Below are 12,501 nucleotides of genomic sequence, written 5' to 3' on the forward strand. Positions count from 1 at the left end.
CATATGCACTGTGTGTACACAAAGGATGTAACACTGCTACACAGAAGTTGGAATATTCATTGCATGAATGTGAATGGGTGCACAATCATGCAGCTTAGTTAGAGGGTTTTTTCTGAACCATCGTGTGTGTTAAGGCACACGAATGCACTCCTAGCAGAACAGGCAGTGCTGTCAGTGTTCAGGTAATCCAACATTTCTCACTATAGGATCCTGCCCTCAATTTTACTAAGCTTCAGGTGTTAGGCTTGAAGTGCTTTATCCCTGTAGGCATCAGCTTCAGACTGAAATTTTTGGGAAACTTTCAGATCATGTCATTGGCTATTTAAGAATGACATGGGATAACGACTTTTGTGATTTTAGTTATGCTAAAGGGAAAAATAGTGAACGGAAATATTACTTTGAGGAACCCTAATTCAGCAATATGTTGGAGCAGGAACTGACACCTGATCAGCCTTTATGAGTATGCTGGCACAGTGCATACTTTACAGTTGTACATTCCTTACTCCAGATGAGCTCTGAAATTGAAATCAGAGCATCAGCACAATATTTTCCCAAGCCACATTTCTTCTTCTGGGGCTATGCCATACGTGTGTAACACTTATCTTTCACACAATACTGCAGTGTAGGTTTTGTTAAATTTTGCCCATGTCACTAATTAAGTTTTGATGAACACTTAGGACAGAGGCAGTTTGTCTTGCATCACTCTGCACTGTGAGTGTGAGCTTCACCTCAGTGCATATGGGTTTGTGCTGTACAGATATCCTTGTCTGAGCTTATTTCCCTGGTCTCCCTTTAAGGTTGCTGGATTCCAGCACCTTACCACAGAGGCTGAAATGAGAAAAGTGAATCAAACACCATTAAACATAAAGGAGCTGTGGACCTCTAAGGTTAAGGTGAGGTGAACCTCACCCTAAATGGTCAAGATACAACTGAAAAACAAACTTATAAAAGATAATTTAACATTTTAACATTTGATGAAAGGCAATGTGGTAATGTTCAAGAGGCTTATCACAACTTCATTTCTGCAGTTCCTAACTTTTCATAGTGCATGATTGGACGATGTAATATAAGATAATCAGTGCCTTTGCCCCATCTTCCTGGTGTTTTACACTGAATGTTGTGTGGGGAAGGTGCCAGGTAATAACACATTTGTTTCAACATGCAAAGATCAAACTGAAGGGTTATTTTCAGCTTTGAGATACTGTCTTAAGATTGATACAGGATGATAACTATTAAATACTTTAGATCTGACTGCTGTTACTTTCTTTTCCTCTTAATGCAGGTAATTTTTGGGAAATCTTCAGGCCCAGAATTTGTGCAGGAGATATACACAGCTATCACATATCATAACAAGTAAGCATTCTTATTATTTGTATGAGGTGAGATCTATTATTCATAAATTCTTTACATAACTCTCAGCCTACACAGTTAATCAAAGAATAATGGTACTAATCCATTTTAAGCTTTATTTTTTATGAGTACTTGTCAGTATTTAATTTGGATTACTACATGCATTTGCGTAAGTGACCATTGCTTTATTTTGTTTGGAGCTCTGTAGTCAAAGGTTAGTCAAAAATATTTGTAGTCTGAAGATTAAGGAATAAAAGCAGGAAGCAGCAGCTCGACTCTGTAATAACATTCACTTTGATGAATTCACAGATCCAAAAGAGCTGAAGGGGCTTTCTCTTATGAATGTGAATTCAAGATTTGTTTTTATACAGTAACAGCTGAAATCCCAAATTAAGATTGAATGGTTTTGAAAGTAAGAAGATTGGTGATAACTTGAAACATTCCAGCTGATACACTCTGCATCTGTGCTTTCCCTGATTCAAAGCTGTAGATAGTTCATATGTATGTCCAGAGATGGGTGTACCCCATTTGCTTAACTTTTCTCAGAGGCTGTCTTCAGTATCTATACTTTTCTTATAAACATCTGGAAGCCTACTGGCAAACACGCCTTCTGCCCAGTCTCATACTTACTCTGGAGATGTGCGTGTCTTTTTTTAAATTTTATTTTATTTTAAACAGGTCTCCTGACTTTTATGAAGAAGTTAAAATTAAACTGCCAGCAAAGCTCACAGAGAAACACCATCTATTGTTCACATTCTATCATATCAGTTGCCAGCCAAAGCAAGGAGCATCTGTGGAAACCGTTGTCGGGTATTCAGTAAGTTTCCTTTAATAAAAATGTGTACATGTGTGGTGGGTAAGTGGGTATGGTGTGCATCCTATGCATATAGACTCTGCTTGTCAAGACTATTGTCACACCTTTCCTTTCTGGTTGTGGTAACACATCAAAAACTGTAGAAGGTCCTCATAGTCAATTCACAGGTAACACAGGCATGTTTGTATGTTCATTAAGTGTACAGGTTTTAAAAATACAGATGAAACTTGTGCTATGTTACATTCTTGTCCTGTATCTTTACATTGGTAAGCATCTTTGAAGTTGATGAATTCACACAAAGCAAGTGAAGTTTGGTATACGCCTAAATATTTTCAACAATAGTGCTTTATAGCATAGCACCTAATTCAGTTAGATTCTATTAACTAGAAAAAAAAATTAAAAAGCAGTTACTGTTATTTACTGTTATCTAACACGGTCATACATGAGGTAACAACTAAAATAATATTTTAAATTAAGCTTTATAATGCATAGTTTATGTTAAAACTGGCCTTTACCCTTGTCAAAATAAAAAACACAAAAAATCCAGAAGCCAAAACGTAATTCTGTCACTTTGGTTTATCTTCATGTTGAACCTAGCATGTTTTAGCATAAGAAATGCATACTGCAGTATAACCTCTTTGACATTTTTCTTTATCAATAGATATTTTTAACTAGAGAGATTTTAAAATGAGACGAAAGCATAAATTATGGTAATACTTTAGATTGGAAAAAGTCCTAGTGCTCTTGAACTGTGGAGGCAGACAAATCCTATCCATTTGTTCTGGTTGTGAAGTATGTGTTTGTTTTTGACTCCAGTACCAATAATCCTTTCAAATGGGCTTGCTTTTGTGGACAGATACAGTTCCAGCAATTCCAATAGTATTGGTAAGAAGTAAATTAGCCTGTGGTTCAAAAGCAAGACTTGACATAGGCGAGGACTTAATTTTTAGGTTTCTACTCACCTAAATATGAAATATTTCTGCACTGTACTACTCAAATGCACAGCCTCTTTCAGATTTAAATAAGAGCAAAAAGAATTGTGTCCAGATATCAATACAGAGTTCAGATGGGTCATTCTGACTCTAATCCTCATGGTGACATTGAGCAAAATGTTCAATTTATCCCTAGCAAAACTTTAACTCTGTTGATTTGCTTCAAAGCCAAAGATCAGCCTATTCAAGACAAGTTATTTTTTAAATAAGAACATGGGCCCTATTAAATCTTTCTGATAGGATTTATTTGAAAAATATGTCACACATTAAAAGCTCTGTGTTTGTTTTCTTCAAAAGAGTTGGTTTGTAAAGCAGTCTTGTACATTTTTCTACAGTAGCTATCAGTGAATTTAAAATGCAAATTACTGTTGAATGGATTGGAGCAGAGAAACTCAGGTCAATATCTCATTTGTTGTTCTGTTGACTGTCCATAACAAATTAGATAAATAGCTCTAATCATATATAGTCATGAATATTGCTGCATTTTCTCTTCATTTGTTTCAGTGGCTGCCAATTCTGCTAAATGATCGCCTTCAAACAGGACATTATTGTCTTCCTGTTGCATTGGATAAGCTGCCTTTTCACTACTCGATTCACTCTCCTGAGGTAACAAAGAAAATTATAAAAAGATAATATTTTCCCAGTGTAGAAGAACATTATGAGTATTTTATGATCTAACATTAGTGTCTGTTTGTAGACAATTGCCCCTTTTTGTACTTTAAAGGGTGAAAGCTCTGGAGAAAAATGTTGTTGTTATTTTTATTGGTGTTATTATTATTTTAAATTGTTATATTGTGTTTTTTAAATTATTAATCCAAACAGATCATTGCAAATTGTCTAACCAGTGATACATCTGTTTAGAGGGCGTCAATTTAATAATTTGCTTTTTCACAGCATGATTTGCTCATTTTTTGTGGCTGCATGGGAAAGGGAGAGGAAATGAAATCAGGTGCTGCTACTAGAGCACAAAACTGCCATCTGAGTAAAATATGGCAACTAGGAAACTGTCAACAGGTTTAGAAAATGTTCATGGCTTTAAAAACTGTCCATGGGTACGACATCACCAATGAGTGCCTTTGGCATTGCGTTAACTGTGAACTTCTAACCTTAAAAAATTCCCGTAAGGTGATGTGCATTCACACTGTCTATGCTAGGCATCCAGCTGAAAAGTTCCACATTTCCCTTTTCAATGCATCAGTTTTAATTCATATAGTCTATAACAGCAAGAAGATGCCTAACTTGGGTCCTCTGTATGGCATTGAATTAGGTATCTGAAGTGAAGTGAACACATGAAGACCCTACAGACCCATGTAAACAGGCTTTCTGTTTGATCATTGAAAGGAAGACAATGATTCCCGTATTTCTTTTCTATCACAGAAAGTTCCACCACAGACACCGCCTATTAAGTGGGTTGAAGGACACAAGGGTGTTTTCAATATTGAAGTGCAAGCTGTTTCATCTGTTCACACCCAGGTAATGCATCAGAAGCAATATGAAGTTGTAGTTTCATTTCAAAGAGAGTTCAGATGTACAGGCTGATTGAAGACTGGAGACATTTAAGCCTCCACAGGTTTGAAAACAACTAAAATGTTCCTACTGCCTTGTAGCTGTGGAAAGAACCTGATATTATCAGTGAATGAAATCCATGGGTTCAGTGAGTGAACAAATGAGCACTCTCAGCAGCCAGTCACATCAAGTGATAGGGAGTCTGATGTCCTCTCATCTCAGCAGAGATCTGCTGAGGCTGTGTTTGAAGGACACTGGCAGGGTGCAGTGCCAGTTTCTTCTGTGTGTGTCTTCTGTTCTGCGAAGTTAGGTCAGACAGTGTACCCACATCTGCAGAGAAGCATGGCATCTCCCCTCCTTCAGGGACAGGATGCACTGCCAAAATGCTTTAGGCAGCTCAGCCTTCCATGCCATGTGGTCTAGGGACCCAAGCTTAGTGCTGAATGAGAACTCTAGGAATCTGGTCATTTAAGTGTGATAGAAAATCAGAGCTTTCCCATTTTTGTTGGAATTTGATGCTCAACAGATTGCTTGTTTCTGGTGTTTTATTGTGTCTCCTACTCTCTTTCTTATTCTGGTTAACTCTGATAGCTACGTCCAAACAACCAGAGATCCTGTGTCTGAAGCAGGTCTGCTACCCTTTTATAGCATACTTTTTACATACAAGTGTGGCTTACTCATAAGGCACATAGCTTGTACATAGCTGGAAGTGAGACTTAGATGCAGGTGTCAGAGGAGCTATAAACTTAGGATGTGACAGGGAGAAGGAACAGCATTATCATGAAATGAAGCAATCACTTTACTGCAGCTGTTAGCTTTTCTGCTTTTAATCTGAGCTGACCACATTCTGAATTTGAACCAGATGAAAAGGAGCAAAGAAATCATTGTGCCAGTTAACTTAGAAATTGGTCTCTAGAGCTAATCACCACTTTAAGTCAGAAGGGTTAAAATATTTTTTCTCCCCATATCAGGCTCTGCTTAGGTAGAAGCAGGCTGACCTATATCAACTTTGTTAACTGTGAGTGCACGGTATTTGCAGGACAATCACCTGGAGAAGTTCTTCACTCTATGCCACTCTCTGGAAAGTCAAGTGACCTTCCCCATTCGACTGATGGACCAGAAGATCACAGAGGCTACACTGGAACATGAACTAAAGCTCAGCATTATCTGTTTGAATTCTTCACGCCTTGAACCTCTTGTTTTGTTTTTACATTTGGTACTAGATAAACTTTTCCAGCTGGCTGTACAGCCCATGGTCATTGCTGGCCAGACAGGTATTTACTGATGCATGGTCATGGAATGGCAGTGTAAGCAAACTAAATATGTGGATGTGGAAAAGCTTGCTAATTATCCAGGCTCAGATTTAGTAGTTGGGTGGTCCACTTCAGAAGGACCACCTTGAGTACTTCTCAAGACAAAATTTCACAACGCAATTTAATCAGGATTGATTAGATTGTCTGTCCTTCTCCCCACACATAAGACTCTTAGAGGTGCCTCTCTTTTAGACATAGTTTTAATTGTAATTGTTTACTCACCTGGAGAGACATGTCAGAAGCAGGTTTGTGGTTTAATTTTGTTTAGAGTTAGTTGCTTTGCAAGGGAAACACTGGCAAAATAACTTATTCTACAGCTGACACTGCTGATTGCACCACTTCCGCTGCCCAAATATTTTTAGACAGAATGGAGTGAACACAAAAACAGAGATGATATAGTCATGCATTTTATGGTTCTGAAGCTGCCAGCTGCCTATTACTTATGTTATATCTGGAAGGAAAGCATACTTGGAGAGAGTGGTGCGGTTGATTTCCTATCTCATTTTGATAATCAGTACTTGTCATTCACTATATTATTTGTGGAAGAGCCTGGTAGCTTGTATTTCCCTGTCAGCTGGAGGAGAATGAGTATTGGTGCCTTTCAAGTAGATATTTTATCGGAAATGCCTGAAGGCTGCTAGAAATGATAATTAACAGTTAGGGTCTGCCTTTATGTAGCACTAAGTGGTGGAGAAGCAGGAAGTAGGTCTATTGAAGATGGGTTATTGGTCTATATACACTTTGATTCTGGCATGGTATAACAACTGCTATCTGTAGCTGTGAATTTGTTAAGGACAGAATTAAAGCATGTATGAATTAGTTGAAATGCCCTGATCTATTTGTGTTACACCCTTCAGGGCTGAGACTAATTCTTGCCTTTTGCTTCACAGCCAACTTCTCGCAATTTGCCTTTGAATCTGTCGTTGCAATAGTGAACAGTCTCCACAACAGCAAAGATCTGAGCAAAGACCAGCATGGGAGAAACTGCCTTCTGGCATCTTATGTCTACTATGTATTTCGACTGCCAGACCCTCAAAGAGAAGTGGCCAAACCAGGTAACATTGATGCAATGGTTGCAAAAGAATTCTTTTTTCTTGGTAAATGCTAGTTAGTGTGCTGCTTCTGAGACATAGGAAACTGACCCATAAAATAGCAAAACAGAACTTCTTATACCCAGACCTTTCAAGCACAGCACCGTTTAGATATATCAGTTTTCTCAGAGGGTCAGGATCTGAGTGCTGCAGAGAGCAACATAGATTTGCCTCCCATAATCTCTCTCTCACTGTCCTTTGTTTAAAATCCAGAGTCTGGGTCAGAGGGTTTTGTGGCTACATGCAACATGTAGCTCCATGGAGACAGAAGTGCAAGACATGTCCTAAACTGAGGTTTTCTTCAAAGAAATTTCCTCCAAAATTAAAATGGCCTTAAGGTGCCAATTTCTTACTGGCCTGTAAATCAGTTAACTGTTTTCCATGCAAATGAACTTACGGCTAAGTGGCACAAGCCCAAGCTTTGCTAATTTCTCCATTGCATTAAACATGTCATCAGAGAATAAAATCCTGTACATTGGCCAACAGGTTGAGGGAGACAATATTTCCCTTTTATTCAGTACTGATGAGGCCACCAATGGAGTGCTGTGTCTAGTTCTGGGTTCCCCAGTACAAGAGAGAGATGAATATAGTGGAAAAAGTTGAATGGAGGGCCACCAAGATGATCAGTGAACTGTAGCATCACTCCATGAAGAAAGTCTGAAAGACCTGGGACTGTTCAGCCTGAAGAAGAGGGGGATCTAGGGGTTCTTACCCATTTCTCTAAATAACAATGGAGGGTGCAACAAAGAACAGAGTCAGGCTCTTTTCAGCTGTGCCCAGGACAAGAAGCAAAGGGCACAATCTGGAATACAAGAGATTCCATCTAAACATCAGGAAACGCTTCTGTACTGTACCAGTGACGGAGCAATGGAATAGGTTGCCCAGAAAGGTTGTGGAGTCTTCCTCTTTGTAGATACTCAAAAACCAGGACAGGGACCTTGGTAACCTGCTTGAGGAGGGGTTTGGATGAGATGACCTCAAGAGGACCTTTCTAACCTTAACCGTTCACTGATTCTGTGATTCTGTTGGTGTCCATTGTCCTAAAACCTATAGGATTCATATGATCAATTGCTATGTATTGACTGACATACCACCAAGCAGCTGTGCTGTAGGAACTAAAGATATGGAAGTCTTTTCCAAATACTCATTTAAACCTCCCTTGAGTAACATTTAGGCTGACATTTGGATGGGCTAAAACCTCTAAGTTTGCCTAAAGATTAGTAAATCTTTATCGTGGAAAAATAAGATCCACCGGGAAGCTGAAAACTATGTAATTGTTTAGCGAAATTCCTACAGGCAAATCTACCAGCCTTCTTGGCTACTTTGAGTATGATGTTAAATTTTATCTGTTCAGGCACGTGAATCTTGTCTTGATCTATAGAAAATTAAAAAGAGGTGATAGAGGGAAGAAAGAACTACTACAGTAGTGCTGCTACTCAGATAGTCTTCTTAATCTTTCACAACCACACGCACAGTCACCTTATCGTAGACCCTGTAGTCTCCCAAAATGTCTTTTCCTTGTTATTCAGTGCCTAATTAATTTGTTAACAAAGCTGTTGGTGTTGAGATTTTTGAGAACTCTATACTATTCATACTGCTGATGCTATAGCAGCACCGAGCAGAGATCTCAGTGAATCTCAATAAATATGGCCTTCAGTCTTATTTCAAACATCTCCCCCTGAGCAGGTGCAGGGGGCAGTGCCGTTCTGTCGGAGTCTCGTTATTACACGTTTGGGCGTGCTTCTGCAGTGGCTGTGGGGAGTAAACTTCTGCAGAGCCGGGTTATAAGCTGCAGCAATCCTGACATTACTGTTACACAGGCTGCTACTGATGAGGAGGTCAAAAGCATCATGTCATCCAAGGTAAGAGAAGGAAGTCAAGTATCTGGAGAAGTGTATGGGCCTAAACCTGGGCTGAGAATCTAGATTTGCTCTTTAAGAGTTGGATTTGCTTCTTGTACATATCATTCTGGTGATATGTATACATACTAACCAGAGTTGGATTTGCACCAGAAGCATCTGCTGTTTTTCTGATTTGGCATGTGCATATATTATATCCCCTTTGTTAAATTTTGATGTCTCCTATCAGTAAGTAGAGCAAGAGCTAAGAACTCTGACCAAGTTTGAGGCTTAGCCACCCCGCAGAAAGAATAGCTTTTCCAAGGTGCTTCACTCTCCCATTCTTCATGTTTAAGTTCTGTTCACATTATTTCCTAGAGTGTTCAGGGAGACATGCTCCAGCTTTCAGAAAGCCAGTGTGAAAAAAGACTGCTGTTGATTACAGTGGGAACAGGTTCACTTTCTAAAAGCAGTGAAAGAGTCCTTGAGATGGAAATAGGTTTCCTAAAATACACCGATAATTTATTCTGATTCCTCTTCACTCTTTTTATTGTTATTTTATATTCACAAAACCTGTTTCATGGTAAATAGTTTCCCATTAAATAAAAAATAATTAGGCAATATATATAGCAACAGCCCCATGATTTGATATCATCTACAGTGAAGATGTCTTGTGTGGGTTTTGTAACTGAGTCTTTCCAAATGCTTAATTCACACACAGAGTGAAGTACAATCTTCATCTGTCTTTCTCATCCAGAACTACACATGCCACCAAGAGATTACAGGATAGGAAGGGATGAACTAAGAAGCGTGATTTTGCTTCCCTGATGGGCACCAAGCGCTTGCTGATCTCCAGTGTCCTCTGCTCATCTCAGAGCTTTTTGAAGACAGACGTGTTCATCTCTCTAGGGGAAACAAAATCTAAAGTTCCTCATTCAGCAGAAACTAGGAAGCCTGGGCTCTCACAGCTACAGGATTTTACCCCTGTGCAGGGAGCCTGCTCCAAGCTACAGCCCTGGCAGAGCTCTGCAGCATCTTGGAACCATATGCCCCTTCCTTTTGCTTTGAGTGTTATGTATGTGAAATACTGCTTCTCAAGAAGGTTATTTTCAGAAACATTTTGAGGTCTTTTTTCCAGTGAATGATCAGGTGCATCTCCAGTTAAAGTGAACAACGGCTTGTCTTTAGCAAACTAAACCATCACTAGTAAGGTGCATAGGCTTTGCTAATCTATTTGGTTTGTTTTTATGGGTATATGCATACATCCAGAGCAATTTTTAATAGTGTAGATTTCAACTTAATAGCCTTACAAATTTTATTCTAAGGTACTGTGTCCTAAACAAACAAAAAAACAAACAACAAAAACTGATTTCAGGATATTTTTATTTTTTCCAAATTAATACACAGTTAAAACATTTGATATTACAGCTTCATCACATTGATAAATGTAGCAATTTGCAATGCTTGAGTGACTACTGCCATTTCACTGTCTACATTATCATTACTTTTCGTGGAAGGAAGAATCCCAAATGAGAGTTTATTTAGGATGTAGAACTACCGAATATACTTGAAGGACCTTTCAAAAGACTTTCGAGGGTGAAATTTAGAGCTTGCAAAGCACAGCTGCAGTGCTGACGTTGGGCACATGATGTCAGTGTTGGTATTTTCACACTCCTGTGTCTGCCAAATTCAGGTGGTCTTTGGCCTCCCCGAGGGAGGAGGACCGGTGGGAGAGAAAGAAGCAGAAAAGATGTTCAGGTGAACATCTGTATTTACCTGACAAGAAAACACCACTGCTGATTTATTTTCTGGTAATTAGCATGTTCTATGCACTAACTTATTATGTATATATTTCTTCTGGCCATTCTCTTCAGCCTGTGGATCACAGCTCCAGTCGGATGTCTTTTTACATTGAAGGAACAAATGATATGCCAAGCGTTTGTGCAAATCCAAGACCATCCAATAAAAAGGTAGGCAAATTAACAGAGCCTGGAGTCTCTGGGGACAGTGCTGGTAATAAGCACTTCTACACATGGAGAGAGGAGAGGGAGAACAAAATAACAACCAGTTTTGTTGAACAGGGAGTCTGTGGTGGAATACTGAATCTGTGGGTAAATATTGCCCGAACGTTTTTGCCTCTGCTCCAGAGTCTTTAGATTCTTTTTCTGGGACAGATTTAGACAAGTAGCAGCCTGCCCAGATCCTCCCTTTTCTCTCTTTCTCAAGGTGCTAGGGCCTCTGTCTTTTTTCACTGCTTTTTCCCCTTGGATACCTGCCTTTACATGTTACCATAAATTGCATTCAGACACGTTTGCCACCTCAGTCTTCTGTAAGGAATGTTTTACTTCTCCCCTTTTTGTGGCTTTTAGAACCAAGAAATTCCTCCTCATCCTGAGTATGTAACCCCAAATAGCTTTTTGGCAACATAGAAGATACCATATTAGATAGCTAATTCCTCCAGAGCTGCATCTCATGTTTGGCATTAATCAGCAGGAGTGGCTTTGGATGAAGAAGCTAGGGAAAAACTCTACAGTGAGCAGTCCAGAAATTGTGTTGTGGTTAAGAGACACTTGTTCCTTCTTATTCCTGTTTATCATTTTGATTTATGTCAAAAAGCATAGGTTCATACCCATCCTTAATCTTGTCTGCATTATTGTGTTCTATTGAATGTAATAGCCTTAGGAATTTCTTTAGCTTTATTTTTTTGTGTGTCAGAAACAGGCAATAGACACTGCAATAAATGCTTAGTCCAGATCTGAGCTTCCTAAAAGTTGAGATCATTGGGACTATGAGTCTTATGTTAGGATCTCACTGCAAAGAGAGTGGTGTCCAACCAAAAACTTGATGAAGGGTCTGCTGTGGTTGTTTCTGTGTCTGTCCCTCCCACCACAGAGTTAATCTTACTTCTGCCTTCTCTCAGGAAACACAAATGGACTAAATAGCAACACTCAGGAGAGAGCAGAGGATGTGGCTGCTCACTGCCAGGCACACAGCCAACAGGCTGAAGATGGACCAAAGTCATTTTCCAATTTGGTTATCCAAGGTTCTGGATCCACAGAAAAATGGATCCAAAAGCCTGATTGCTGCCATCATTACTTATGTGGCATTTTAGTAAAATCAATCTTCTCATCCTACGGGGATGTCCACATGTCCCCAACCAGCTACTGACTCCAGTATGAGGGATGTTGAAGGTGTGAGTGTTGGGAGTTAGTTGACACTGAAGGAAGAGTTGGATGAAAAGCCATTGACCAACACTTTGTGTTTATTATCTAGCACTTTCATGAGGAGCTGGCACTGCAGATGGTGGTCAGCACGGGTATGGTGAGAGAGACTGTCTTCAAGTACGCCTGGTTCTTCTTTGAACTCCTGGTAAGATATATCAGTGGTGTTTTATATCAAGTTGATGGTGAAATGTAGCATGTACAGCAGTCACAGCTTTAGTTGGACCACAATGTCTTCAGTTATTCAATCCCACTGTGACATTATCTGTGATGTTATCTGTAAAATTCCAGATAATAGAAGTACATGTGAAGAATTCTCCATATTCACTCCCATTCAAATTGACATCCTGTAACACCAAAATCTCACATGAACTAC

At 39.3% G+C, this 12,501-nt stretch overlaps 1 protein-coding gene across 3 annotated transcripts in view; it reads left to right on the top strand.

The window, feature by feature from the left end:
* The window catches only part of DOCK8 (dedicator of cytokinesis 8), a 94,942-nt gene that overhangs the window by 46,250 nt on the left and 36,191 nt on the right, over window positions 1-12,501 (top strand). For all 3 annotated transcript variants that reach the window (XM_084504714.1, XM_084504716.1, XM_084504715.1), the window contains 9 exons: window positions 1,283-1,353; window positions 2,029-2,167; window positions 3,661-3,762; window positions 4,534-4,629; window positions 5,702-5,936; window positions 6,866-7,030; window positions 8,753-8,928; window positions 10,779-10,874; window positions 12,178-12,273. In XM_084504714.1, coding sequence (XP_084360840.1) covers window positions 1,283-1,353; window positions 2,029-2,167; window positions 3,661-3,762; window positions 4,534-4,629; window positions 5,702-5,936; window positions 6,866-7,030; window positions 8,753-8,928; window positions 10,779-10,874; window positions 12,178-12,273 — 1,176 coding nt within the window. The remainder of the gene's footprint in view (window positions 1-1,282; window positions 1,354-2,028; window positions 2,168-3,660; window positions 3,763-4,533; window positions 4,630-5,701; window positions 5,937-6,865; window positions 7,031-8,752; window positions 8,929-10,778; window positions 10,875-12,177; window positions 12,274-12,501) is intronic.

This window comes from Aythya ferina (genome assembly GCF_964211825.1).
Source record: "Aythya ferina genome assembly, chromosome: Z".
In the NCBI taxonomy this organism is placed as follows: Eukaryota; Metazoa; Chordata; class Aves; order Anseriformes; family Anatidae; genus Aythya; species Aythya ferina.